Consider the following 25,002-nt stretch of genomic DNA (forward strand, 5'->3'; position numbering starts at 1 on the left):
AATAAATTTAACTGAAAATAAACAGTAATAAATTATGTGTCTGTGTGTGAAGTGAATGAACAGAAAAACAAAACTGAGTCTCTGCTTTAAATATTAGAACGAAAAGATGAATAACTATTAACAGGTTGATGAGTGAAACTCATTCAACAGTTTGTTTTACTGAATCAGGTTTTAGTGTTACATGTATTTGTCGATGTTTTATAAAGATTTATTATACTTATATAAGTTTACAGAGTATTTCAGTAGTGTTAATGTGTAGTATAACATGCATCATCCTTGAACGAGATCAGGGGAAAGTCTTGAACAACAATGACAGATACTAGTGTTAAATCACAGATACTAGTGTTAAATGACAGATACTAGTGTTAAATGACTGATACTAGTGTTAAATGACAGATACTAGTGTTAAATGACAGATACTAGTGTTGAATGACATTTAATTTATATAATATTCAGATATTAGTGTTCTAAGCAGAATAAAGAGCAGTGAACCTCTCATTACATCACAGTCCTATGTTATAAAGCATTAGCACAACACGATTCTGTATTTTAGTTTCTGAGCTTTGAGCAGAGAACCACAGCTCTCCATGGACTGATACTTTGTTGATTATGAGAAAAATCCAGAATAACACCACATCACCATCAGTCTCAGCTGACCTCTGTCTGCTGTGTGTCCAGTCTGGATGTTAAACTGGTCACAAAGGAACCAGCAGCAGGACTCACGGACTGAGTCAAAGATCTGAAGAGATGCTGATATTCACCTGCATTTTCACTCGATCAGTATGAATGCTGTTCTGTTTGACCTTTGTATTTTCTATACACCACAAAACCAACAACACCAACAACAAGAAGCCCACCAACAACTGACAGGCCGACTGCCAGTCCAACATGTCCCCTGTTCGAATCTGTAGAAGGAAAAAGCAGATGTGAGTTAGCAGGTGTTGTAGTGGTTGATCAGTAAAAGGCAAAAAGTGGGAAAAAAACAGAATTATTCAACAGGTAGACAAAGGTAGAAAAGTGTGACAGAAGCTGGGGATGAATGAATGAGTGAGTTGTTTCTTATGTTAAGGCTTATTGAACTGTGTTGATTTGTCTGTGGTTTAATCTGTAATACGACGGTGTCAGGTAGGTGATGAGTGAAGAACACAACAGAATCCATTTCCTCTTCAAACTCCTGTCAGACATTATCTACTGCACTTTGATCCCATCACTCATACCAGCTGTTTTCTACAAAGTCTCATCAACACCAACATCTGATCTGTGATGTTTCACTCTCACATCAACAACCAGGAAGCAGCTTCAACTCTGATCCACACACACACACACACACACACACACACACACACACACACACACACACACACACACACACACACACACACACACACACACACACACACACACACACACACTAACTCACCTGAGTCTGAAACTGTCAGGTTGATGTTGCTCGTCTTGGTGTCTGCTCCTGGTTGTATGATACGACATTGATATTTTCCACTGTCATTAATTGTCACATCCTTCAGAATCACAGACACGTCTCCATCCTTCATCTGTTTGTCCTTCAGCTCCACTCGGTTTTTAAAAGATTCCTCCTGACTTTCTAGGTCAACTTGACTACTCCGGTACAAAAAGACCAAAAGCTCATCACCTGACTTCTCTAATTTCTTCCACTCAACAAATGATTCACTGGTGACAGCTGAAGTCGTACATGGCAGAGTAACAGTCTCTCCAGCTGTGACATTTATCTGGCCTGAAGCAGAGAAAGAAAAAAAACAGAGAAGGTTAAAAGGTTAAAGTACAACGCTCCACTCCACAAGAGCCAAAGAGTGGACAGTGGACACTGATAATAGTAACTGTAACTGTACTTTCTTCTTCTTAGCATCAGCCCTGTGTGAATGTGTTATGACATCTGTCAGTGGAGGGAAAGCGTCTTCAGAGTTCACTAACCTTTCATTAAAGGGCAGTGACGAGACAAAAAATATATATTTACTTCAATTTGTGAATGTTTTTTTTACAATAAAGAGAAGATTTTACCAAAGTTTATTATGCCTAAATAAATCTTTACTTATATTTTCAAACCTCATGCACGTCGTACTAGAATGACTTCATTTTCTAAGCAGCAGTTTGAAGGGGCCCCTTAAACGGAAGTAAAGAAAAAACAGGAACAATCGAAACACACTGCCTGTGTTTGTAGAAGCTCGTTGTTTCAGAGGCTGCTGCATCATGAACAAGACAAGATGTTCGCTTTTACCAGAGAAACTAATCTTCTTCACAAACAACAACAAGGTAAGAACACATGGTTTATTTTAACTACAGACATGCAATGTTCATTTTACTGTGGACTCTCTGCTGGATTCACTTAAAGCCTCATGAATTGTGATTGTTAAGACAGAGGTGTTGTTGGGTTTTCTATAGAATTCTGTGTGGTTATATTGTAAAGTATACCGGTCTGGAAATGTTTTAATTTTTTTAAAAGGCAGTTATTCAGTCAAACAACGTACACTTAGGTTGCTCATGGATCTTTTGTGTTGTGCTAGTAAAGTACCTAGAATCAAGTTTAATAACTATTAACATCCTCTGTTCTGACAGTGTGGACTTCACCTATTGGAGTACATTTGGGTAATTATTTTAAATTAGTGGAAATATTAATAGTGTAAATGTATTATTAACTAATATATTTTAATTTTAGAGATTTATTATTTTTTTAATTGTTTAATGCTGTCAGATAGTAGAGATGTTATCACTGAAATATACCACTTCTCTCAGTGGACACCAGAGAAGTGATATTAGTTTCTCTATACCTGAGAAGACAGTCTGTGTTTTCTCATTATACAATCAAAGAAGTAAGTAAATTACTTCAAAAAATATACATTATAATTAAATTAATTAACAAACTAAAGTTTATAAAACAGATCCATTTGTTTCACATCATGCTTTTAAGAAAACTCTCTTTACTTTTCCTTCAGTCTGCACTCAGTTAACTTCCTCGTTCAAACAGACATCAGTGATGCAAGTGAACCACAAAGAGACGTTAGGCTTTCTGTTGGGACAGGAAGTCTAAGCTGTGGCTTTGTTAGATAAGAAGAAACCTTTTGACCTCTTTGACCTGTTGACTGGAGAAAGTACATTTCTGTTTCATTCAGACCTAGATAGACGTTAGGGTTAGACAGTGACATGTAGAATTAGGAGTTGTATTCACAAAGCTTCTTAAGGCTAAAAATTGATCTAGTGATGACATTTAGAGAAGATTCTTAGAATTGTGATATTTTTTAACAACTTCTCCTTTGAGTTAAGGTTAGATCCCTGTAACGATAAATGTTATAAATGAAACATCTTAAGAGTCATAATTATTATCTTGTTTTAAAATGTTGTATTTAACTGTCTAAATTAGATCTGATTAGTTTATGATAAGCAGAACATATTTTTATTGAAGTGAATGTTTTGACTGAAACCTCTTGAATTTCAAAGTAACAGTAACTACTGTTTTCAGACAAATGCATTTGTTACAATTCCTCCTTTTGCCCCTGTCTGTGGGTTTTGTTTTGTGTTTCACTCTCCTGCCACTCCCGTATATTGACTTCCTCCTCCTCCACTCTTCACTCACAGGACTAATAACTCATTCATTTCACCTGTTGGTCTTTGTTGTTTTGTAAGCACCCCTCAGTCCTCTGGTTTTTGCTGGTTTGTTGCAAACTGTTCATGGAATCCACGCCACTAGTTTGTCAGTTTGTAGTGGTGGGCAAATGAAGCCCCATTATCATTATCTGGTGGACAACTTAAGTCATAGCAACCTTTAAAGGTCACGACTGAAGCTCTGGCACTGTTTCAATCCCATGACAGTAATAAAAGTTCAGAAAAGTCTGTGTGGTCATTCAAGTGTTTATTCATTCATACTAATAATGATTATATAGTCATTACAATAAAATATGGAGATGCTCTCTCCCATTCTCTAAAACAAATTCCAGATTAACCCAAAGAATCAATGCAAGTTATAGTAAGGGTTAAATGTTGGTTAAGGGTTTATTATGGTTTATTATCTCTAACAGGATTAGAGATCCTTTCTTCTTTGTAAATGATCAATGTTTGAATTCAGTGTTTTTACTGAAAACCTTTAAAGATAATATTTTGTCAGTTGAGGACTTTTATGGTTGATTTGAAATTATTATTTACAGAAGCAGACAAGTTAGTTGTCTTCACGGGTTTTTATTAAGAAATATAATTTTTTCTACTGTCGCAGGATCAGTCGGCTCATTCCTGGCACGCAAGTGTCGCAGTGTTTGGTGGTATGAGATCAAAATGATCCCAAACTTTAGAACGTCTCTTATTAGTGGTACTCACCATGAAACTTACTCTCTATGAAAAATACTCTCACTGTCCAAACCTCTGTCTCCTCACAACCTCATTTGAAGGATAATGATGAATCTTATATAGCTGCTAAAGAACCAAACACTCAAATCTGCAAAACCTGTAAAACTGTCCTTAGTTCTGAATGCATTGAAACTCCATGAGCCAATGAAACACACTGAAACACTCTGAAACACTCTGAGCCAATGAAACACTCTGAAACACTCTGAGCCAATGAAACACACTGAAACACTCTGAGCCAATGAAACACACTGAAACACTCTGAAACACTCTGAGCCAATGAAACACACTGAAACACTCTGAGCCAATGAAACACACTGAAACACTCTGAGCCAATGAAACACACAGAAACACTCTGAAACACTCTGAGCCAATGAAACACACTGAAACACTCTGAGCCAATGAAACACACTGAAACACTCTGAGCCAATGAAACACTCTGAAACACTCTGAAACACTCTGAAACACTCTGAGCCAATGAAACACTCTGAAACACTCTGAAACACTCTGAAACACTCTGAGCCAATGAAACACACTGAAACACTCTGAGCCAATGAAACACACTGAAACACTCTGAGCCAATGAAACACACTGAAACACTCTGAAACACTCTGAGCCAATGAAACACACTGAAACACTCTGAACCAATGAAACACACTGAAACACTCTGAGCCAATGAAACACACTGAAACACTCTGAGCCAATGAAACACACTGAAACACTCTGAGCCAATGAAACACACTGAAACACTCTGAAACACTCTGAGCCAATGAAACACACTGAAACACTCTGAGCCAATGAAACACACTGAAACACTCTGAGCCAATGAAACACACTGAAACACTCTGAGCCAATGAAACACACTGAAACAATCGGAGCCAATGAAACACACCGAAACACTCGGAGCCAATGAAAAGCTTCGAAACATTTTGAAGGAACGAAGCGCGAAAGGAAACAGCGATGACGTTTGAAGTTCTGAACGTCATCTGTCACGTCACACTTGTGTTTTCGATACAAGCTCCGAAGTCTCTGTATCATTTGTCCATCACTATCAGTTAGTCAGTCTTTTTGGATACTCTGGACTCTGTCTGTTTCACACTACTGTGCTTTATTCATAGACTTCATTTGTGCCTCACTGCTCCACAACTCTGTTCAGTTTGTTTGTTTGTTTGTTTGTTTGTTTCTGTCTGTGTGTTTTTTCTTGTCTGAGTTTATGCAGCGTTTTGAGTTGATACTTTGTACTGTTGGTTTGTTTGTTTGTTAATGTTCTCCTGCCCTGGGCAGTGATTTTCGTTGAACTTTGTATTTCTAATTAGTGAGTTGTAGTTTGTCTTTTTGTCTATTGATTATTTAGTTGATACTTTGTATGTTTTTGTTGGGTTATTTAGTTCGGATTTTGCCTGTTTTAGTTTCCCTGTGTTCCCTATTTTGGACCGGGGGTTATAATAAACCTTGTTTTTTGTTGGAACTCGTTGGTCCCGTCTGTTTGTAACAGCATTGTTGAATGCAGTATTAGAGTGTTTAGAATATAAAGTAATATAAAACATTTTTCTATTATTGATTAATCATCTAAACATAACATACTTCAGTTGTACAAAGGTTACAAAATCAGATGTATTATCTTTAATTTCCAGATAGAAAAATAAAACTTCACAGACTCTAAACACCTCAGATGTCACAAGTCACTACAGTAAATGTCTACGGGCTGTTTGTGTGTCGTTCATGATCAACTTCATCAAGACGTGGAAATCTACTGCTAAAACATCAACACACCCCATTAAGTTAGCCAATTAGCTGTTAGCATCCCCCTGCTTTGTTAAGGTTAGTCCATGAATCTCAGTGTTGTCATGCTTTTTGTCATGACTTGATGATAATGAATTCTGTTTCTCCTATAGCAGGTTTCACTTCTACACATGACGATGGTCGTGTTGACACCAGTGTGGAGATACCAGCTTTGTCAGCAGAGAAGACAGGGAGTGAAGTCCTGGTGAGGGACAGCTCCACAGTGTCCGACCAGGACGAGCAGAGAGGACAGACCTTCTGCAGCAGCTGGTCAACAAAGCACTACACCAAGACACAACATCTGGCCTAGTGAGTACAACAAAGACCGTGTGCTAACCCTTGACCTCAGAGCTGCTCCACTCTCCACAGTGTAAACCAAGCTTCAGTGTTAAGGAAACGGACATGTCATAAATATTCCTTATTTATGGAAACAGGATCATAAATGGATCATTACTGGCTGCAAACATCTGCACACTGATCAGCTGAACTCTTGCTGGTCCAAACAAACAAGGTCCGACCCATGTCTCTTACTACTACGTTGGACATTCAGTCGCTCAGCTGCTTTCCCTTCTTTCTTTGCAGAGGTAGTTTTACACCAAACCACCTGAAAACACAGATAACCCAAAGCCTGACCTCTCACCTCCACTGATACAGGCGACTGTTACTCTCACCGTCACTTAATCACTTTTAATACTATATTATAATATACACAGAAGACAGGAGGGTGGGTCAGGTACGAATGAATGCGAATAACTGGAACATAACGTGATATGACATTAAACTAAAGAGTAAAGTGACCCAGTCTGTAACATTACAGTTGGGTTTAAATCAGAGATCGTGGACAGTTTATCAGTTGCTCACCTTGATAAGCCGACAACGGAGAAGACAAAGCCAAAACCAACAACAAGGGAGTTACTGCAGCCATTTTGTGTTTGTGGAGATGTTAGTTTCCAGATCTTGGGAACAGACTATTCAGCGTCTCCGCCTTGTTCGCATGCTGACGAGAGCTTCTCACATGTACTGTGGTTCCTTCACACCTTAGTGCGTTTTCTTTGGTCTAAATCAGTGGATGAGTTTGGAAACTTTTATTTTCTTCTTGATTTTGTTTCTTTTAACACTGAGAAAAATCCAAGTGAACTAAAAACTAAAATGCGTCATGTCAAATCACGCGAGATCGTTCTCTCCGCTCATTGGTCAGATGTGTTTGCATCTGACCAATGAGCGGGAACAGAAAAAGTAAAAACAGGAAGACGGTAAAGTGAGGAGCGAGATGATTTTAATAAATGTTACCACAGGTTGGTCATCCTGTTGATTATTGTTTATTACGTTACATCAGAGCTGGTCTCTCTGAGACACTTCACCTGCTCACGTCTCCACTTGCGTCCTCCATTAGTTCCTCAAATCATTAGATTCACAGTGTTTGGTCCAGTTTTGGTTCGCTTTCTCACCAGGAGGACTGCACCAGAGTTCGCTAAGTGATTCGGATCGAGACCAGATCTTTTTGGGGGTCTTGGTACGATTGTTTTGGTGCGAACTCGAGTGCGATTGCCTGGTAAAACGAACCACACCAAAAACAAACTTGACTAGTTTAAGCAAACTAAAGCCTGTAGGTGTGAAAGCACCCTTAAACATTATTGCACTAAAATTGATGAATTTAATTAACTCTGATTAGGAGCATAGCTAGTACAGATAGCTAAGTTAAAATACAACTGGGTTGTTGAGGTACACACACTGTACACACCTGGTAATAAATACTGATTCATTATGCAAATGGTTTGTTGGTTAATTATCTTCTAACACAGCTGTATCAAGTCGAGCTGTTAGATTAGACTGAGTTTTACCAACTAGGTGAATAAACTGACAACTGAGTCAAACTTCAGTAAGTAATGTGTTAGAGTCCTAACATAAACTCAACATCTAACTTAAATAAAATGTAAAATCATTATGAATAACAAAGAAACCAGTCAATAACACTAATTGATTCTTTGTTGTTCTCTTGTTTGGGAGTGTGGGGCTGTATTAAACTAAATTACACTAAACAATAACTGTAATTTATTAAACTTTCACCACTTTTAGTCACATTTGAAAATTAAATGTTTACAAACGTAGAAGAAACACAAGGTTTAAACTGCAACTTAAGATTAAAGAATCAACAAGATACAAAAAGAGTTAAAACACTTAACAATAGATAAATAAGATGAATGATGATAATAATTAAATGTTGATAATGACTTAAACGAATCCCAAAATGCTTTGCGACACAATGACGTCACTGTCGTATCCCGATCCAAAATGTCGGCCCTCACTAAACGTTGTGCTGCTGTTAGTCGACCTTCTTGCAGGAGTTTGAGCTCTTTTAATAGATCTATGTCTGTCGGCTCGGCCTCCTTCTGTTGGATTTGGATTTCACTCCTTTTCCTGGTGTCCACCTCTGCAGGTGAGCTCTGACTGTCTTCATAGGAAATCGGGTAGATGTCGGTTCAGTCGGCGGTGGATGGGTGGAGCAGGAGGAAGGAGACGAACATGTATTTCCACCTTTAGAAACTCTGCAGCTGCTTTTATCACAATTAAACAGTGACAAAGTGCGATAAACAGACACAACGTGCATCTCTGTGGTAATAGTGAAGGTACGGCTTCATAAAGTGTGATCATTTGTGGACACTTGAAGTAAATAATCATAAAAGATGAAGGACGTCGTTCTCGTTTAGAGTTGTGAGGTCGTATTTATGCTCAATATCTCCAATTTAACTTTAGGTCCTATTCAGAGGGTCTAAGTAGAAACATAGAGCAGGACCCACGTCCCCTGATCGATTAGTCCACATGTTAAATGTCTCCACTGACAATGAGCCACTGATCCTGTAAAATCCAGTTTCACTTTCATTTTCTAAAATGTAAACTCGTTAGTAGCTGAGCAGACATAAATGTTCCTCATCTTCAGTGTCGAAATATACTGTAAGGTACTGCACTTTGTCATATTACAGTGTTAAACAACTACAACAGCAAAGTAGCTTCAGTCAAAGACTGATAGAAATGATCCAGAGTGGACAAACAGGTCTATCTATAGGTTAAAAAATAACCTTTGTGGTTGTTTAATGTCTGTTTTAACTCATTTAGCATCTTGTCATAGTCATTCTACCGACTGAGCTGCATTAACACACATTTCAGAGGTTCAGATAAATGACCCCATTTGAAACCTGGAGCTTCTTCCATGTCTGTAGTTTGTTAGTAAGACAGTGAGATTAGAACTCAAACCAGGGGTCAACAGTGTAAAGATATTACCTGAGCCGGTTCTGTCTGTAAGTCCTGCTTCTTCTTTAAAGATGGTAAATATTTATTTAGGGCTGAACCGAAATATGTGGATATTCATTAGTTAGAATTTGTAAGTATGAGTTTTTTTTTATTTCAAAAGTTTGATATTTATTATTTTTATTTAACTGTACTTGTGTTGTTACTGTAGAAATACGTCGGGTATTTCTCGGCTTGGGAACAGACATCCTTTATTTTCTAATCACAGTTAATGTGGAAACACTTTAAACCAAAACGAGACAAAAGTTGAGTTCCAACCATGTCGTTAGAAACTGGTCTCACTTAAATGAATATGTCTGTTGGAGGAATGCAACAAAAGTCCACTCTGAACGCTGCATAGTTCAAACAAACAGCCTAAACACTGTCTTAGTGTACTGGGATTGTTCAGTCACTTAAACACATCTGATGCATTTTAAAGGCTGCTACAATGAACAAGGTGAGAGAAGTTAGCTTTTCACTGCTGTTTATTAAAATACGCATCCTGCTATAACTACACTAACTTATTTATTACACACATCACCTTGAATATTCACCAAATAATTGAACTGTAGCTCTGGAGCCCAATAAGTAGTTTTTGATTTGGTCCTACTGTTGATCCACTCTGACCACTTACCTTCAGTGACAGAACAGTTCAGGAAATACATGAAGAGAAACACAAGTATGATCCATCGTGAGATAACGTTAGTGTCAGACATGTTTTTCTACTGAGTTTGGAAACTTTTATTTTCTTCTTCATTTAGTTTCTTTTAACACTGAGAAAAATCCAAGTGAACTAAAATGCGTCATGTCAAATCACGCGAGATCGTTCTCTTCGCTCATTGGTCAGATGTGTTTGCATCTGACCAATGAGCGAGAACAGAAAAAGTAAAAACAGGAAGAAGTTAAAGTGTGGAGAGAGATGATTTTTAATGAATGTTAACACAGGTTGTTCATCCTGTTGATTATTGTTTTTTTACGTTACATCAGACCTGGTCTCTCTGAGACATTTCACCTCCTCACGTATCCACTGCAACACAGTTTACAAACGTAGAAGAAACACAAGGTTTAAACTGCAGCTCAAGATTAAAGAATGACATCAACAAGATGCAAAAAGAGTTAAAACACTTAACGATAGATAAATAAATAAGATGAACGTTAATAATAATTAAAATTGTTATAATAACGTAAACGAATCCCGAAATGCTTTGCGACACAATGACAATACGACACTCACTGTCGTATCACGATCCAAAATGTCGGCCCTCACTAAACGTTGTGCTGCTGTTAGTCGACCTTCTTGCAGGAGTTTGAGCTCTTTTAATAGATCTATGTCTGTCAGCTCGGCCTCCTTCTGTTGGATTTGGATTTCCTGGTGTCCACCTCTGCAGGTGAGCTCTGACTGTCTTCGTAGGAAATCGGGTAGATGTCGGTTCGGTTCGCTTTCTTAGCAGGAGGACCACACTAAGTGATTCGGATCGAGACCCCCTCTTTTTGGGGGTCTTGGTGCGGTTGTTTTGGTGCGAACTCGAGTGCGCTTGCTGTGTTCACACCAGATAAAACAAACTGCACCAAAAACAAACTTGAGTCCGATTTAATTGAACTAAAGCCTGTAGGTGTGAAAGCCCCCTTAAACATTATTCCACTAAAAGTGATGCATTTAATTAACTCTGATTAGGAGCATAGCTAGTACAGATAGCTAAGTTAAAATACAACTGGGTTGTTGAGGTAAACACACTGTACACACCTGGTAATAAATACTGATTCATCATGTAAATGGATAATGTTAATGTTAATTATAGTTATGAAGCACACTGTTCACTTTAAGGGCCTCATACCAAGGAAGCAAAAACACAATCTGGACCTAACAGGATAAAAGGTAGAACCTTAAGACACCTGAAAGCTGATTAGGAAGAAAGATAGAAAGATGAAACCTCCACTGAATTGGTCATAGTAGTAAGTGATGCAAAGATTTGATATTTTAATGTGTTTGAAATAGAACAGAAGTCAATCAAATGCAGAATAATAATTCAGTAATAAGATTTTAGCTATAATCACTTTTTGGCATGAAGAAAACTCAGTTCACAGTTATACTGGTCATTAAAAAAGAATAGATGTTTAATTATCTTCTAACACAGCTGTATCAAGTCGAGCTGTTAGATTAGACTGAGTTTTACCTGTAGGTGAATAAACTGACAACTGAGTCAAACTTCATTAAGTAATGTGTAAAAACAGCAGAGTCCCAACAAAAACTCAACATCTAACTTAAATAAAATGTAAAATCATCATAAATAACAAAGAAACCAGTCAATAACACTGATCCTCTGTTGTTCTCTTGTTTGGGAGTGTGGGGCTGTATTAAACTAAATTACACTAAACAATAACTGTAATTTATTAAACTTTCACCAATTTTAGTCACATTTGAAAATTAAATGTTTTACAAACGTAGAAGAAACACAAGGTTTAAACTGCAGCTCAAGATTAAAGAATCAACAAGATGCACAAAGAGTTAAAACACTTAACAATAGATAAATAAATAAGATGAATGATGATAATAATTAAATGTTTATAAAGACTTAAACGAATCCCGAAATGCTTTGCGACACAATGACGTCACTGTCGTATCACGATCCAAAATGTCGGCCCTCACTAAACGTTGTGCTGCTGTTAGTCGACCTTCTTGCAGGAGTTTGAGCTCTTTTAATAGATCTATGTCTGTCAGCTCGGCCTCCTTCTGTTGGATTTGGATTTCACTCCTTTTCCTGGTGTCCACCTCTGCAGGTGAGCTCTGACTGTCTTCATAGGAAATCGGGTAGATGTCGGTTCAGTTGGCGGTGGATGGGTGGAGCAGGAGGAAGGAGACGAACATGTATTTCCACCTTTAGAAACTCTGCAGCTGCTTTTATCACAATTAAATAGTGACAAAGTGCGATAAACAGACACAAAGTGCATCTGTGTGGTAATAGTGAAGGTACGGCTTCATAAAGTGTGATCATTTGTGGACACTTGAAGTAAATAATCATTAAAGATGAAGGACGTCGTTCTCGTTTAGAGTCGTGAGGTCGTATTTATGCTCAATGTCTCCAATTTATCTTTAGGTCCTATTCAGAGGGTCTAAGTAGAAACATAGAGCAGGACCCACGTCCCCTGATCGATTAGTCTACATGTTAAATGTCTCCACAGACATTGAACCACTGATCCTGTAAAATCCAGTTTCACTTTCATTTTCTAAAATGTAAACTCGTCAGTAGCTGAGCAGACATAAATGTTCCTCATCTTCAGTGTAGAAATATACTGTAAGGTACTGCACTTTAAGCATTATACATAAATTTACCGTTACGCATATCGCTGCCACAAGATGGAGCTCTTATATCATAACAATTCTTTCTATTGTATTTTCTTAGCTAAAGCAAATACAAGTCTGCTAAACCAGTAAATCAATCATATTAATAACAAATGGTACTTAACATTAGACAACTCAACAATAAATATAGAATATATGTATCAAATTAAAGCGCTGCAAAATACGGTCCGAAAATGTGCAGGCTATCAATTATCAATTATCCTTAATTGGTCACATGTAGCAGAAACGGCGAGCTAACTACGAAAAGCCATAATATCGGTAACAGAAACATAAATATACATAAAAGCTATAATAACGGACTTGAAGTTCAATGGACGCACACACTGCATTAACATTAACAGTTGTAATGAACTTAATGAACTTACTGGAACTCAGAGAAACTGTCCTCGCTCCGTGACCTCCTCATGCACGGAGCTGGTCCGATCAGAACATACCATTCCCAGAGGGGGGACGGAATAGTCCAAGTGGGATTGGCCTTTTTAACAATTACAATAAAGTTTCCACAGTCGTTTTTAAATGAGTGAATATTTATTATGAAGCACAATTATTTTCTAACATCATTACATTTTTATCAATCTTATATAGTGAACTTAAATACAAGATTTGCACTTGGTAAGCTGGGACAAGCACCAAACTAGGACAGGAGATCTACTGAATAAGGGTTGTTTGAAATTTGTTTGTTAGTTTCAGAGGTAGCAGAGTTTGTGTCATTTCTCTCTAGTCTGCTGATTTAGCCTGTTTGTCAGTCTGTTTCAATAAGTATTAAGAACTGTAGTTAGAGAGTTTTGGTCTATTGTTGGTGGTAGTTTCAGCTTAGTAATCACCGAGCATTCACACCTTTGACCTAACAAAGGCAAACAAATTAGATTGGTTTCTACCAGGGGCCGGTTTCAGCTGTAGCCCATTACGACCATATTTAAAGTACCTGTCTTGCTGGGGCGTCAGCGGAAGCGTCCGCCCTTGTGTTCAGCCATCTTTGGGTGAAGACCGATTTGGGTAAAGACCTGTGAGTCTACCTGTGCGATTCGATTTGGGTAAAGACCTGTGAGTCTACCTGTGCGATTCGATTTGGGTAAAGACCTGCGAGTCTACCTGTGCAGGTCCACCAAGCAAGGACACCGCAAGACGCATAGTTTCCAACTTTTTTGCACTTTTCTCTTTCTCTTCACTTTAACCCTTTCCCCTTCGGAAAGCCTTTCTGTCTCCTTTCTTTCAATGTGTTTTCAGCTGTCCCCTTTCTTTCAATGTGTTTTCAGCAGATTCCCGTCCTCCTCGGCAGACGCAGGACATGGCGTTCTCCGAGAGGACGATGCATTTCCCACCTGCGGCCCCTCACCCAGAACACTGCCGGCCTCTTTTTCTCTTGCCCTGTGGAACTGTGAGTCGGTGGTGAACAAGGTGGACTTCATTCCAGCTTTTGCTACAACCTCAGCTGTTCAGCTTCTTGCACTTACGGAGACCAGGATGACTCTGCAAAACAAGGCCACCCCAGCCGCGCTCTCCACCGGTTTTGCTTTTTCACATAGGAGAACTACAGACCGGTCTCTCTTCTTTCATTCCTGGCCAAGACTCTGGAACGTGCAGCCTTCAATCTACTCTCTGACTTTCTTTCCCAGAATAACCTCCTTGATGTCAATCAGTCTGGCTTCAAGAGTGGTCACTCCACAGAGACAGCACTTCTGACTGTTGTGGAATCTCTACGGGTGGCAAAAGCTGCAGGTAACTCTTCTGTCCTTATTCTTTTAGACCTATCTGCAGCCTTTGACACTGTGGACCATCTTCTCATGACTGCACTCTCAGACCTGGGCATCTCTGGATCAGCTCTAGCCTGGCTTCAGTCATACTTGTCCGAATGAACCTTCAAGGTATCCTGGCAGGGACGTGTTTCCGGCTCTCATAACCTCTCCACCGGTGTACCGCAGGGCTCAGTCCTTGGTCCTCTTCTTTTTTTAATCTATACTTCTTCTCTAGGCTCTATCATCCATTCTCATGGCTTTTCTTATCACTGCTATGCAGATGACACACAGCTCTTCCTGTCTTTTCCGCCAAATGACTCAACTGTCTCATCTCGCATCTCTGCCTGTCTCTCTGACATCTCTGCCTGGATGAGAAAAAGACACCTTCAACTCAACATTCCCAAAACTGAACTTCTAGTCTTCCCTGCCAGACCTTCAACTCAACACAACATCAGCATTAACATTGGATCTGCGGTGATATCCCCTACTAAGTCAGCCAGAAACCTGGGGGTCATCATTGACGATCAGCTGACCTTCACGGAACACATCGCCACAGTCTCTAGGTCGTGTAGATATGCCCTCCACGATATCAGAAAGATCAGACCCTATCTGACGGAATACACGACCCAACTCATTGTACAGGCGTTGATCTTATCTCGCCTGGATTACTGCAATCCACTACATCCACGACCAAACCCCTCCAGATGATCCAAAATGCAGCAGCACACCTCATTTCAATGAACCAAAGAGGTTGCATGTCACACCGCTCTTCAGATCTTTGCATTGGCTTCCTGTGGCTGCAAAGATCAGGTTCAAAGCTCTGTCTCTTGCCTACAGAGTGGTTAACTCCACAGCTCCATCTTATCTCAGTTCAGTCATTCAGGTCTACATCCCCTCCCGTCCACTGCGCTCAACCAGGGAACGTCGTCTGGTGGTACCAGCACCACACAGTCGACACCAAGGAAAACTGTTCATCTCAGTGATCCCACGATGGTGGAATGAGCTGCAGAACTCTGTACGCTCAGCCACCTCACTATAATCTTTAAAAAACTGATGAAAACAGAACTCTTCCGCATCTTTATTTGTACTTGTAAAAAAAAACTTCTCACATCTCTTGAAACAGAAACACTTTTTTTTAGCACTTTGCTTTGATGTTGTTTCTTCTTGACTTAGATTTTGTTTGCTTTGGATAAAAGCGTCTGCTAAATGAGTAAATGCAAATGCACTTTATTTACCTTCCCTAATTTGAGTATCAACATATTATGCTCATGCAAGCTGTGAATCAGTTCCAATTATTAGTATTACTCCACATCTGTACTTTCAAAAACACACATTATTTGACTGTGACTTGTCAACAGCTTTGAAATGACCTCTCCCTTAGTCAAGTTAGTTGCTCCATGTGTTGTGTTATTAGGCAGCAATCTTACCAGTAGTCACTGGACTGTTCAAATTAGAGGTTGAAGAACAAGCATCTCTTAAAAATAAATGACTATATTAAAAAATAATGATATTCATACATGTGCAACCAATTATCCAGTAAACATCCAAATCCAAATGTGTCTGTCATCTTGAAGGTTTTTGAAATGTGTAGGAATTACAGAAACTTTTAAACAAAACATCCTCATCAGAAATGTATGAAGAAATATGTGAATATCTATGTTATTTTTTAAAATTTTGTATTTATCTTTCAAGTTAAATGAGTTGTTGAATTATAGAAATAAAACATGATTGTTTAATATTACAATTAGCATCAATGCTCTGTGTTTTCTTTTTTTTTCCCTCTCTCTCTTTTAGCCCAGGTAAACATCCCAGCTGAACTTGGAGACACTGTCAATCTGACATGTCAACGTCCTAACAGCAGCTTTAAACTAGTAGAATGGAGCAGACCTGACCTGGAGCCAGAATATGTTTTTTTTCTACGGAACAAGCAGCTGATTACAGATGAACAGCATTCATCTTTTAAGAACCGGGTGGAGTTGAAAGACAGAGGGATGAAGAACGGAGATGTGACTTTGATTCTGAAGAATGTGACGACTTCTGACAGTGGAACATACGAGTGTCGTGTTACCGAGAGTCAAATAAACCGCAGGAAGAGAGCTAATTTAAGCTCTGATCCCATCTGCATCATCAACCTTAAGGTTTCAGACTCAGGTGAGTTAGTGTGTGTGTCGAGTTCAAGCCAGTGTGCAATTCAATTCAACTCAATTCAACTTCAATTTTATTTGTAGAGCGCTTTTTACAATTGACATTGTCACAAAGCAGCTTTACACAACCAAAGAACAGTACATGAACAGTGAATGTGTATGAATCATAATAATCAGATTGTCCCTGATGAGCAAGCCGAGGGCGACGGTGGCAAGAAAAACTCCCTGAGAAGGCAACAGGAAGAAACCTTGAGAGGAACCAGACTCAACAGGGAACCCATCCTCATATGGGTGATTACATGCTGTGTAGGCAGCAGGCAGTCCAGTATAACAGTTAATGTCTTTAAGTTAATGTGGAGTCCAGTTAGTTAATTGGAGGCTCTGGTAGACTTGTTCCAGTCCTGGACTATCGAGTGCTGAGTCGAGACCTTCGAGAAACAGCTTCTGACGTCTGCCGAGGCCAAGACCGACTTTGTGGTGGCGTGTAACCTACCCCACACACATCCCATAGGGCCATACGGTGGATCCAAGCGACAAGATCGACCAGAAAAGAGACACAGGAAAAGGGAAAGAGACAGATGGCAGTTAGTTGTATTCACAGTCAGATAAAGTTTGAGGTGAATGTATATTTAGTATAGTGCAGCAGGGACTCCGGCAGGACTAACTATGACAGCCTAACTAAAAGGGGGAGCCAGAAAGAAACATGAGGGCTCCCTGGGATGTAGAGCAACCGAACACTTCACCATGAACAAACCTGAGTGATCAGTGAGAGTTGGGAAGACAGCATCTAAACATACCAGTTCACCATAATGCTCTACGTCCATGAGTCCTTCCCAAATCTATTTACTCAAATGCTTGACTAAATAAATAGGTTTTCAGCCTAGACTTAAACACTGAGACTGTGTCTGAGTCCCGAACGCTATTTGGAAGGCTATTCCATAACTTTGGGGCTTTGTAAGAAAAAGCTCTGCCCCCAGCTGTAGTTTTTATGATACGAGGTACTGACAGGCAGCCAGCATCCTTTGAGCGAAGTAGGCGTGGTGGATCAAAAGACACTAGCAGTTCACTTAGATACTGTGGCGCAAGACCTTTTAATGCTTTAAATGTCTAAAGTAGTATTTTAAAATCAATGCAAAACTTCACAGGGAGCCAATGAAGTGTAGATAAGATAGGGGTGATGTGCTCGTATCTTCTGGTTCTAGTGAGGACTCTTGCTGCTGCATTCTGAACTAACTGAAGCTTGTTTATGCACCTGGTTGAACAGCCAGACAGTAAGGCATTACAGTAGTCCAACCTAGAGGTGATGAAAGCATGGACTAATTTTTCTGCATCGTTTAGTGACAAAATATTCCTTATCTTGGCAATATTTCTGAGGTGAAAGAAAGCTGTCCTGGTGATATTATCTACATGAGCTTCAAATGAAAGACTGGAATCTAGAATCACACCAAGGTCTTTTACTGTTGCACTAGATGTAACAGAAAGGCCATCTAGAGTTACGTTAAAATCTTGCTTCTAGCAGCAGATGATCCTATAACTAGTACTTCTGTCTTATCAGGATTTAGCAGAAGGAAGTTAATTAGCATCCAGTCTCGTATATCCTTTACACATTGCTCAACTTTATTAAGCAGTTTGATCTCATCTGGTTTTGATGAAACATATAACTGTGTGTCGTCAGCATAACAATGAAAGTCAATGCCATGCTTACGGATTATGTTGCCCAGAGGAAGCATGTAGAGGGAAAAAAGCAGGGGGCCTAAAACTGAACCCTGTGGAACACCAAACTCCACTGGAGAGCATGTGGAGTAATCCCCATTTAGATCTACATACTGATAACGATCAGTCAAATAGGACCTAAACCAGGAGAGGGCCGTTCCCTTAATTCCAACAACATTTTCTAGTCTGTGAAGGAGAATACTATGGTCAATGGTGTCAAAAGCTGCACTGAGGTCGAGTAGCACAAGCATAGAGACACTACCCTGATCAGAGGCCAATAGGAGGTCATTTACTACTTTAACAAGTGCCGTCTCTGTGCTGTGATGAGGCCTAAATCCTGACTGATAGAGTTCATGTATGTTATTTCTATGAAGATACGAGGATAGCTGCCCAGCTACTATCTTTTCGAGAATCTTTGAGATAAAGGGGAGGTTTGATATCGGCCTGTAATTGGACAGCTGACAGGGGTCGAGATCAGGTTTCTTGATTAGCGGTTTAATAACTGCTAATTTAAAACACTTTGGGACATACCCACAGCTGAGTGAAGAATTTATGATTTTCAACAGGGGTTCAATTATTTCTGGCATCTTTCTGTTTTAGAAAATGTGTTGGTATAGGGTCTAATGTACAAGTTGATGATTTTGCAGAAGATATAAGTGAAATTAGTTAATTCTCTTCAAGGGGAGTAAAGTAGTTGTGGGCAAATGAAGCCTCATGAAGCACTTTGAATCTTTCCTAACAATTGTGTCGAAAAAGGTTCAAAGCTTCAAGGCCTCAGTGACATCTGGTGGACAACTGAAACCATAGCAGTCTCTAAAGGGCATGACTGAAGCACTGGGACTGTTTCAATCCCATGACAGCAATAAAACTTCAGAAAAGTCTGTGTGGTCATTCAAGTGTTTTGTTCATACATATCAAATAATGATTATATAGTCATTACATTAGAATATGCAGATGCTCTCTCTCATACTCTAAAACACATTAAAGGTTAGTTAGGGGGTTATTATCCCTAACAGGATTAGAGATCCTTCCTACTTGAAATATAAATGATCAGTGTTTGAATTCAGAAGAATTGTATATTTTTTTGTGTGAAGGGTTTTTATGGAAAACCTTTAAAGATAATAGTTTGTCATTTGAGGACTTGTATGGTTGATTTGAAATTATTATTTACAGAAGCATAAGCAGTTAGTTGTCTTCACAGGTTTTATTGAGAAATACATTTTTATCTACTGTCGCAGGCTTCAGTCGGCACATGCCTGGCACGCAAGTGACACAGTGTCTGGTGGTATGACATCAAAATGATCCCAAACTTTAGAACGTCTCACCATGAAAGTTGCCAAAATACTCTCACTCTCCAAATCTTTCTCATCTGTCACGTGACACTGGTGTTTCGATACAAGCTCCGACACAGTGATTCAAATCACTGCGCTTCAGGAAGAGTGACACAAGCTCTGAAGCCTCTGTATCATTTGCCCATCACTAGAGTAAAGTATTCTAGGTACTGATCTGCTGTGGTTAGTTTATCATCTGCGTAAATTAAATTGTCTGGTTTTAAAGCCTGAATTTTTTGCCTTATACGAGGGTCATTCAATAAATAAGGTGAATTTTTCGGTATAAGGACTTCTAACACAGGTAAAAGCTTACTTACTGGGAAGCTTACTTTTCTCTTCAAAGTCCTTGCAATGTCATCCACTGTCACCCTTCTGTCAAAAAACTAAACTATTGCATGTGGTTGGATGGCGGGATATAAATAACAGACATGAAAACTAAATAGCAAGAAACATACCTGCAGAAGACAATAAAACAAATGTTTTCTGGCTTGTCCTGCACATCTGACCCCTATATGTACAAAAATAAAGTTGTCAATGAGAATTCAATGAAAACTCTACACAGCTACTTTACAACACCACATGGCGGCCTGCTGTTAAGCTAGTGGCGCTAAAGAGTAAAACAAAAACGGCTCTAAAACTTATACTAGCGGTCAAAACTAAACGAAAATGGCTCAATATCATTGTAACATTAAAAGCAAAAGTTATACAGTTGAAACAACATAATAAACAACTTATGCTATAAAGAAATTAGCACAATAGCGCCACCCTTGTTCCTACACACCACTTACCCTCAGAGATGCCTAGCGGCAGTGTGAGGGAAGGGGGCGGAGACTCCAGAGGTATGGAAACTCAGGAGGAACATAAAAGGCGAAGTGTAGTAATACAGATCTCCAAAAGGGACAAACAAAGTGCAAATAAAAACTGCTCAATAAGATAAAATTCACAAATACTAAATGAAATTTTCATAATAATAAATAAAATTCACAATTCTAAAATAAAGTGACTTTTCTAATCTGTTACATAAGCTTCTATCTGTATTGAAAGTCCTTATACCGAAAAATTCACCTAATTTATTGAATGACCCTCGTGTTAACGATTTTGTTATTGAAAAAGTTCATGAAGTCCTCACTACTGCACAACGTTGTTGTGGAGATATCTGCAGTAGTTTTCTTTCTAGTTAATTTGGCTACTGTATTAAATAAAAATCTAGGGTTATTTTTGTTGTTTTCTATGAGAGTGGAGAGATATGTTGATCTAACTGCACTAAGAGCTTTTTTATAGTTCAGGATGCTCTCCTTCCATGCTATCTGAAATACTAACAATTTAGTTTGGCGCCATTTACGTTCTAACTTTCAAGTAGTCTGTTTTAAGGCGTGCGTGTCATCGTTATACCAGGGAGCGAGTTTCTTATCTCTAATGACTTTTCTTTTAACTGGAGCTACATTATCTAAGGTATAACGTAATGACGACTCTAGATATTCAGTCGCCTGGTCTACTTCTGTAGGGTCAGACGGTGATCCAATCAAAGTTGATGCACGGTGCTCAGGAGTGCTGAGAGGAAGTGGCACAAATCCAAGTCTCAACCTGCTCTAACTGATTATCAGGATTTGCTTCAATCGTTCTCTCACAGTGTCACCAGGGCGAAGACTGAATACTACCAGGACAAGCTCAGCAACACCACAGACACCAGAAAGCTGTTCTCAACTTTCAAGTCTCTACTGTATCCACCCCCACCTCCACCACCTACCTGTCTCACAGCTGACGACTTCGCCTCCTTTTTTACCAATAAAGTAACAACCTCCTCAATGTCATCTCTGCCTGGATGAGACAATAACACCTTCAACTCAACATTCCCAAGATTGAAGTCCTAGTCTTCCCTGCCAGACCTTCGACACAACACAACATCAGCATAAACATTGGATCTGCGGTGATTGTCCCCGCTACAGGCTATCTTATCTCGTCTCGACTACTGCAATGCACTACTGATGGGTTTACCGGCATCCACGACCAAACCCCTCCAGATGATCCAAAATGCAGCAGCACGCCTCATTTTCAATCAACCAAAAAGGTCTCATGTCACACCGCTCTTCAGATCTTTGCACTGGCTTTTTATGGCTGCAAGGATCAAGTTCAAAGCTCTGTCTCTTGCCTACAGAGTGGTTAACTCTACAGCTCCATCAGTGAACCCACGATGGTGGTATGAGCTGCAGAACTCTGCACGCTCAGCCACCTCACTTGCAATTTCTAAAAAACTGCTGAAAACAGAACTCTTCCGCATCTTCCTTTGCACTAAAAATAGCACTTTGCTTTGATCTTGTTTCTCTTTGACTTGCCTTGTTCGTTGTTAATTTATCAGACGCTTTGGATAAAAGCATCTGATAAATGACTAAATGTAAATTTAATTATTATTTTAACACTTTAGTTGAGATAAGATAGTGGTCTGAGATAACTTCAGACAGTGGAAGTGTTCCACGTTTCAATTTCTTAATCCGAAGAATATTATTATTTCTAAAGTGTGACCCGCTTTATGAGTGGGTCCTACTACACACTGGATGTACTCCTAGTGAGTCCAGTATGGACATAAATGCTGTTCTTAGAGGGTCTTCTGGATTCTCAAAGTGAATATTAAAATCTCCAGCGTTATACCAGTCAGACAACTGGTAGAGTGCACTCGCCTTTGTTCCCCCTCAGCTTCTCTTTTCTACCTTTGTCTACCTGCTATATAATTCTGTTTTTACCCACTTGTTGCCCATTATTGACCAATACAGTCATTACGACCTAATTCAACACAATATCTGGTCAATACGACCTAATTCAACACGATATCTGGTCAATACGTCCCAATTCAACACGATATCTGATCAATACGACCTAATTCAACACGATATCTGATCAATACGACCTAATTCAACACGATATCTGGTCAATAAGATCTAATTCAACACGATATCTGATCAATACGACCTAATTCAACACGATATCTGATCAATACGACCTAATTCAACACGATATCTGTTCAATACGACCTAATTCAACACGATATCTGGTCAATACGACCCAATTCAACACGATATCTGGTCAATACGACCCAATTCAACACGATATCTGGTCAATACGACCCAATTCAACACGATATCTGTTCAATACGACCCAATTCAACACGATATCTGGTCAATACGACCCAATTCAACACGATATCTGATCAATACGACCTAATTCAACACGATATCTGGTCAATACGACCCAATTCAACACGATATCTGGTCAATACGACCTAAATCAACACGATATCTGGTCAATACGACCTAATTCAACACGATATCTGGTCAATACGACCCAATTCAACACGATATCTGGTCAATACGACCTAATTCAACACGATATCTGGTCAATACGACCTAATTCAACACTATATCTGGTCAATACGAGCTAATTCAACACGATATCTGGTCAATACGAGCTAATTCAACACGATATCTGGTCAATAAGATCTAAGTCACGCTCTGTCTTCAGACAGACACACAGATCCTTGTTCCAGAAATCCATACCATCCAAAGATCTACCTGTAAAATGAAGTTTCTAACTGAGTTTACATAAGTTTGTGCATGAAGGTGTGGACTGGTTTCTGTGTGAGTGTGACACAGCAGTAATTTAACCTAAAACATGTGACAGTCCATCCATGTAAACTCCAACCACTACAACACCTGCTAACTCACATCTGCTTTTTCCTTCTACAGATTCGAACAGGGGACATGTTGGACTGGCAGTCGGCCTGTCAGTTGTTGGTGGGCTTCTTGTTGTTGGTGTTGTTGGTTTTGTGGTCTATAGAAAATACAAAGGTCAAACAGAACAGCATTCATACTGATCTAGTGAAAATGCAGGTGAATATCAGCATCTCTTCAGATCTTTGACTCAGTCCGTGAGTCCTGCTGCTGGTTCCTTTGTGACCAGTTTAACATCCAGACTGGACACACAGCAGACAGAGGTCAGCTGAGACTGATGGTGATGTGGTGTTATTCTATATTTTTCTCATAATCAACTAAGTATCAGTCCATGGAGAGCTGTGGTTCTCTGCTCAAAGCTCAGAAACTAAAATACAGAATCGTGTTGTGCTAATGCTTTATAACATAGGACTGTGATGTAATGAGAGGTTCACTGCTCTTTATTCTGCTTAGAACGTTAATATCTGCAGCTTATATGAATGAAATGTCATTTAACACTAGTATCTGTGATTTAACACTAGTATCTGTCATTTAACACTAGTATCTGTGATTTAACACTAGTATCTGTCATTTAACACTAGTATCTGTCATTTAACACTAGTATCTGTCATTTAACACTAGTATCTGTCATTTAACACTAGTATCTGTCATTTAACACGAGTATCTTTCATGGTTGTTGCAGACTTTCTGCTGATCTTGTTCAAGGGTGATGCATGTTATACTATACATTAACACTACTAAAATACTCTGTAAACGTATATAAGTATAATAAATCTTTAAAAAGCATCAACAAACACATGTAACACTAAAACCTGATTCAGTAAAACAAACGAATGAGTTTCACTCATCAACCTGTTAATAGTTATTCATCTTTACATTCTTATATTTAAAGCAGAGACTGTTTTGTTCTTCTGTTCATTCACTACACACACACACAGACAGTTGGTTAATTTATTACTGTTTATTTTCAGTTAAATTTATTCCAACAACTTAATAATGTTGTTTGTTGTGTGCAGCTTCTTTTATTTACTGGTGCTTTTAATTTGCTGTACTCTACATAAATATGTCAAACTTCATTTGTCAATAAAGTTTGACTTCATCTTTGATTTCTGACTCTGTCTTTATCAGTAATGTTGATGAGGAGCAGGGTTTATGTTTGGAACTTCTCTGACCTGTTGAACATGTTGATGCAGGTTTGATCAGAGCTTGAATCAAAAGCATCAAGCTAGCTCCTGACGTCCATCACACTGTGAAGGTTTTAACGTTCTTCTTCCAGAGACCTATTTTCAAGATCTGCTGTTACTCTGTGACTGAGCAGTGGATCAGTCCACAGCCGTACACACTAACAGACTGCTGTAGATTACCTGCACCAGTGTAGATGTTTTGTAAAGTCATACAATGGATCAAGCAGCTCTGCAGTGTCTGCTCTGTAAGTAAGTAACTTCTACTGAGCTTCAGTTTGCAGCCTGATATTATCCTGTATCCTGAAATCAAACGTCACTATTTGTCTTTGTGTTCATGTAGTCGTGACCTCACTACTGTTCTGCTCAACTAACCAAG

At 39.1% G+C, this 25,002-nt stretch overlaps 2 protein-coding genes across 2 annotated transcripts; one reads left to right on the forward strand and one right to left on the reverse strand.

The window, feature by feature from the left end:
• On the reverse strand, positions 1-7,336 carry LOC113168387 (myelin protein zero-like protein 2). The gene is made up of 3 exons (XM_026369423.2): positions 7,012-7,336; positions 1,421-1,753; positions 1-905 (listed from the first exon to the last, which is right to left on the reverse strand). Exons 1-3 carry the CDS (start codon positions 7,073-7,075, stop codon positions 778-780), a joined length of 525 nt encoding a protein of 174 aa, XP_026225208.1. The 5' UTR covers positions 7,076-7,336; the 3' UTR covers positions 1-777.
• A 4,702-nt stretch (positions 7,337-12,038) lies between these two features.
• LOC113168395 (hepatitis A virus cellular receptor 2-like) lies at positions 12,039-24,548 on the forward strand. Its single transcript, XM_026369435.2, has 3 exons — positions 12,039-12,213; positions 16,327-16,683; positions 23,458-24,548. Exons 1-3 carry the CDS (start codon positions 12,069-12,071, stop codon positions 23,583-23,585), a joined length of 630 nt encoding a protein of 209 aa, XP_026225220.1. The 5' UTR covers positions 12,039-12,068; the 3' UTR covers positions 23,586-24,548.
• Positions 24,549-25,002: the final 454 nt, after the last annotated feature.

The sequence above is a fragment of the Anabas testudineus genome, chromosome 18, assembly GCF_900324465.2.
Source record: "Anabas testudineus chromosome 18, fAnaTes1.2, whole genome shotgun sequence".
Lineage (NCBI taxonomy): Eukaryota > Metazoa > Chordata > Actinopteri > Anabantiformes > Anabantidae > Anabas > Anabas testudineus.

Bases quoted from the DNA above. Each gene is read 5' to 3' on its own strand.
- LOC113168387 (XM_026369423.2), bottom strand. From the start codon at position 7,075: ATGGCTGCAGTAACTCCCTTGTTGTTGGTTTTGGCTTTGTCTTCTCCG. The intron at 1,754-7,011 runs GTGAGCAACTGA...TCTCTGCTTCAG, and splicing joins TCCGTTGTCGGCTTATCAAG to GCCAGATAAATGTCACAGCT. The intron at 906-1,420 runs GTGAGTTAGTGT...TTCCTTCTACAG, and splicing joins CCTGACAGTTTCAGACTCAG to ATTCGAACAGGGGACATGTT.
- LOC113168395 (XM_026369435.2), top strand. From the start codon at position 12,069: ATGTCGGCCCTCACTAAACGTTGTGCTGCTGTTAGTCGACCTTCTTGC. The intron at 12,214-16,326 runs GTGAGCTCTGAC...TCTCTCTTTTAG, and splicing joins CCTGGTGTCCACCTCTGCAG to CCCAGGTAAACATCCCAGCT. The intron at 16,684-23,457 runs GTGAGTTAGTGT...TTCCTTCTACAG, and splicing joins CCTTAAGGTTTCAGACTCAG to ATTCGAACAGGGGACATGTT.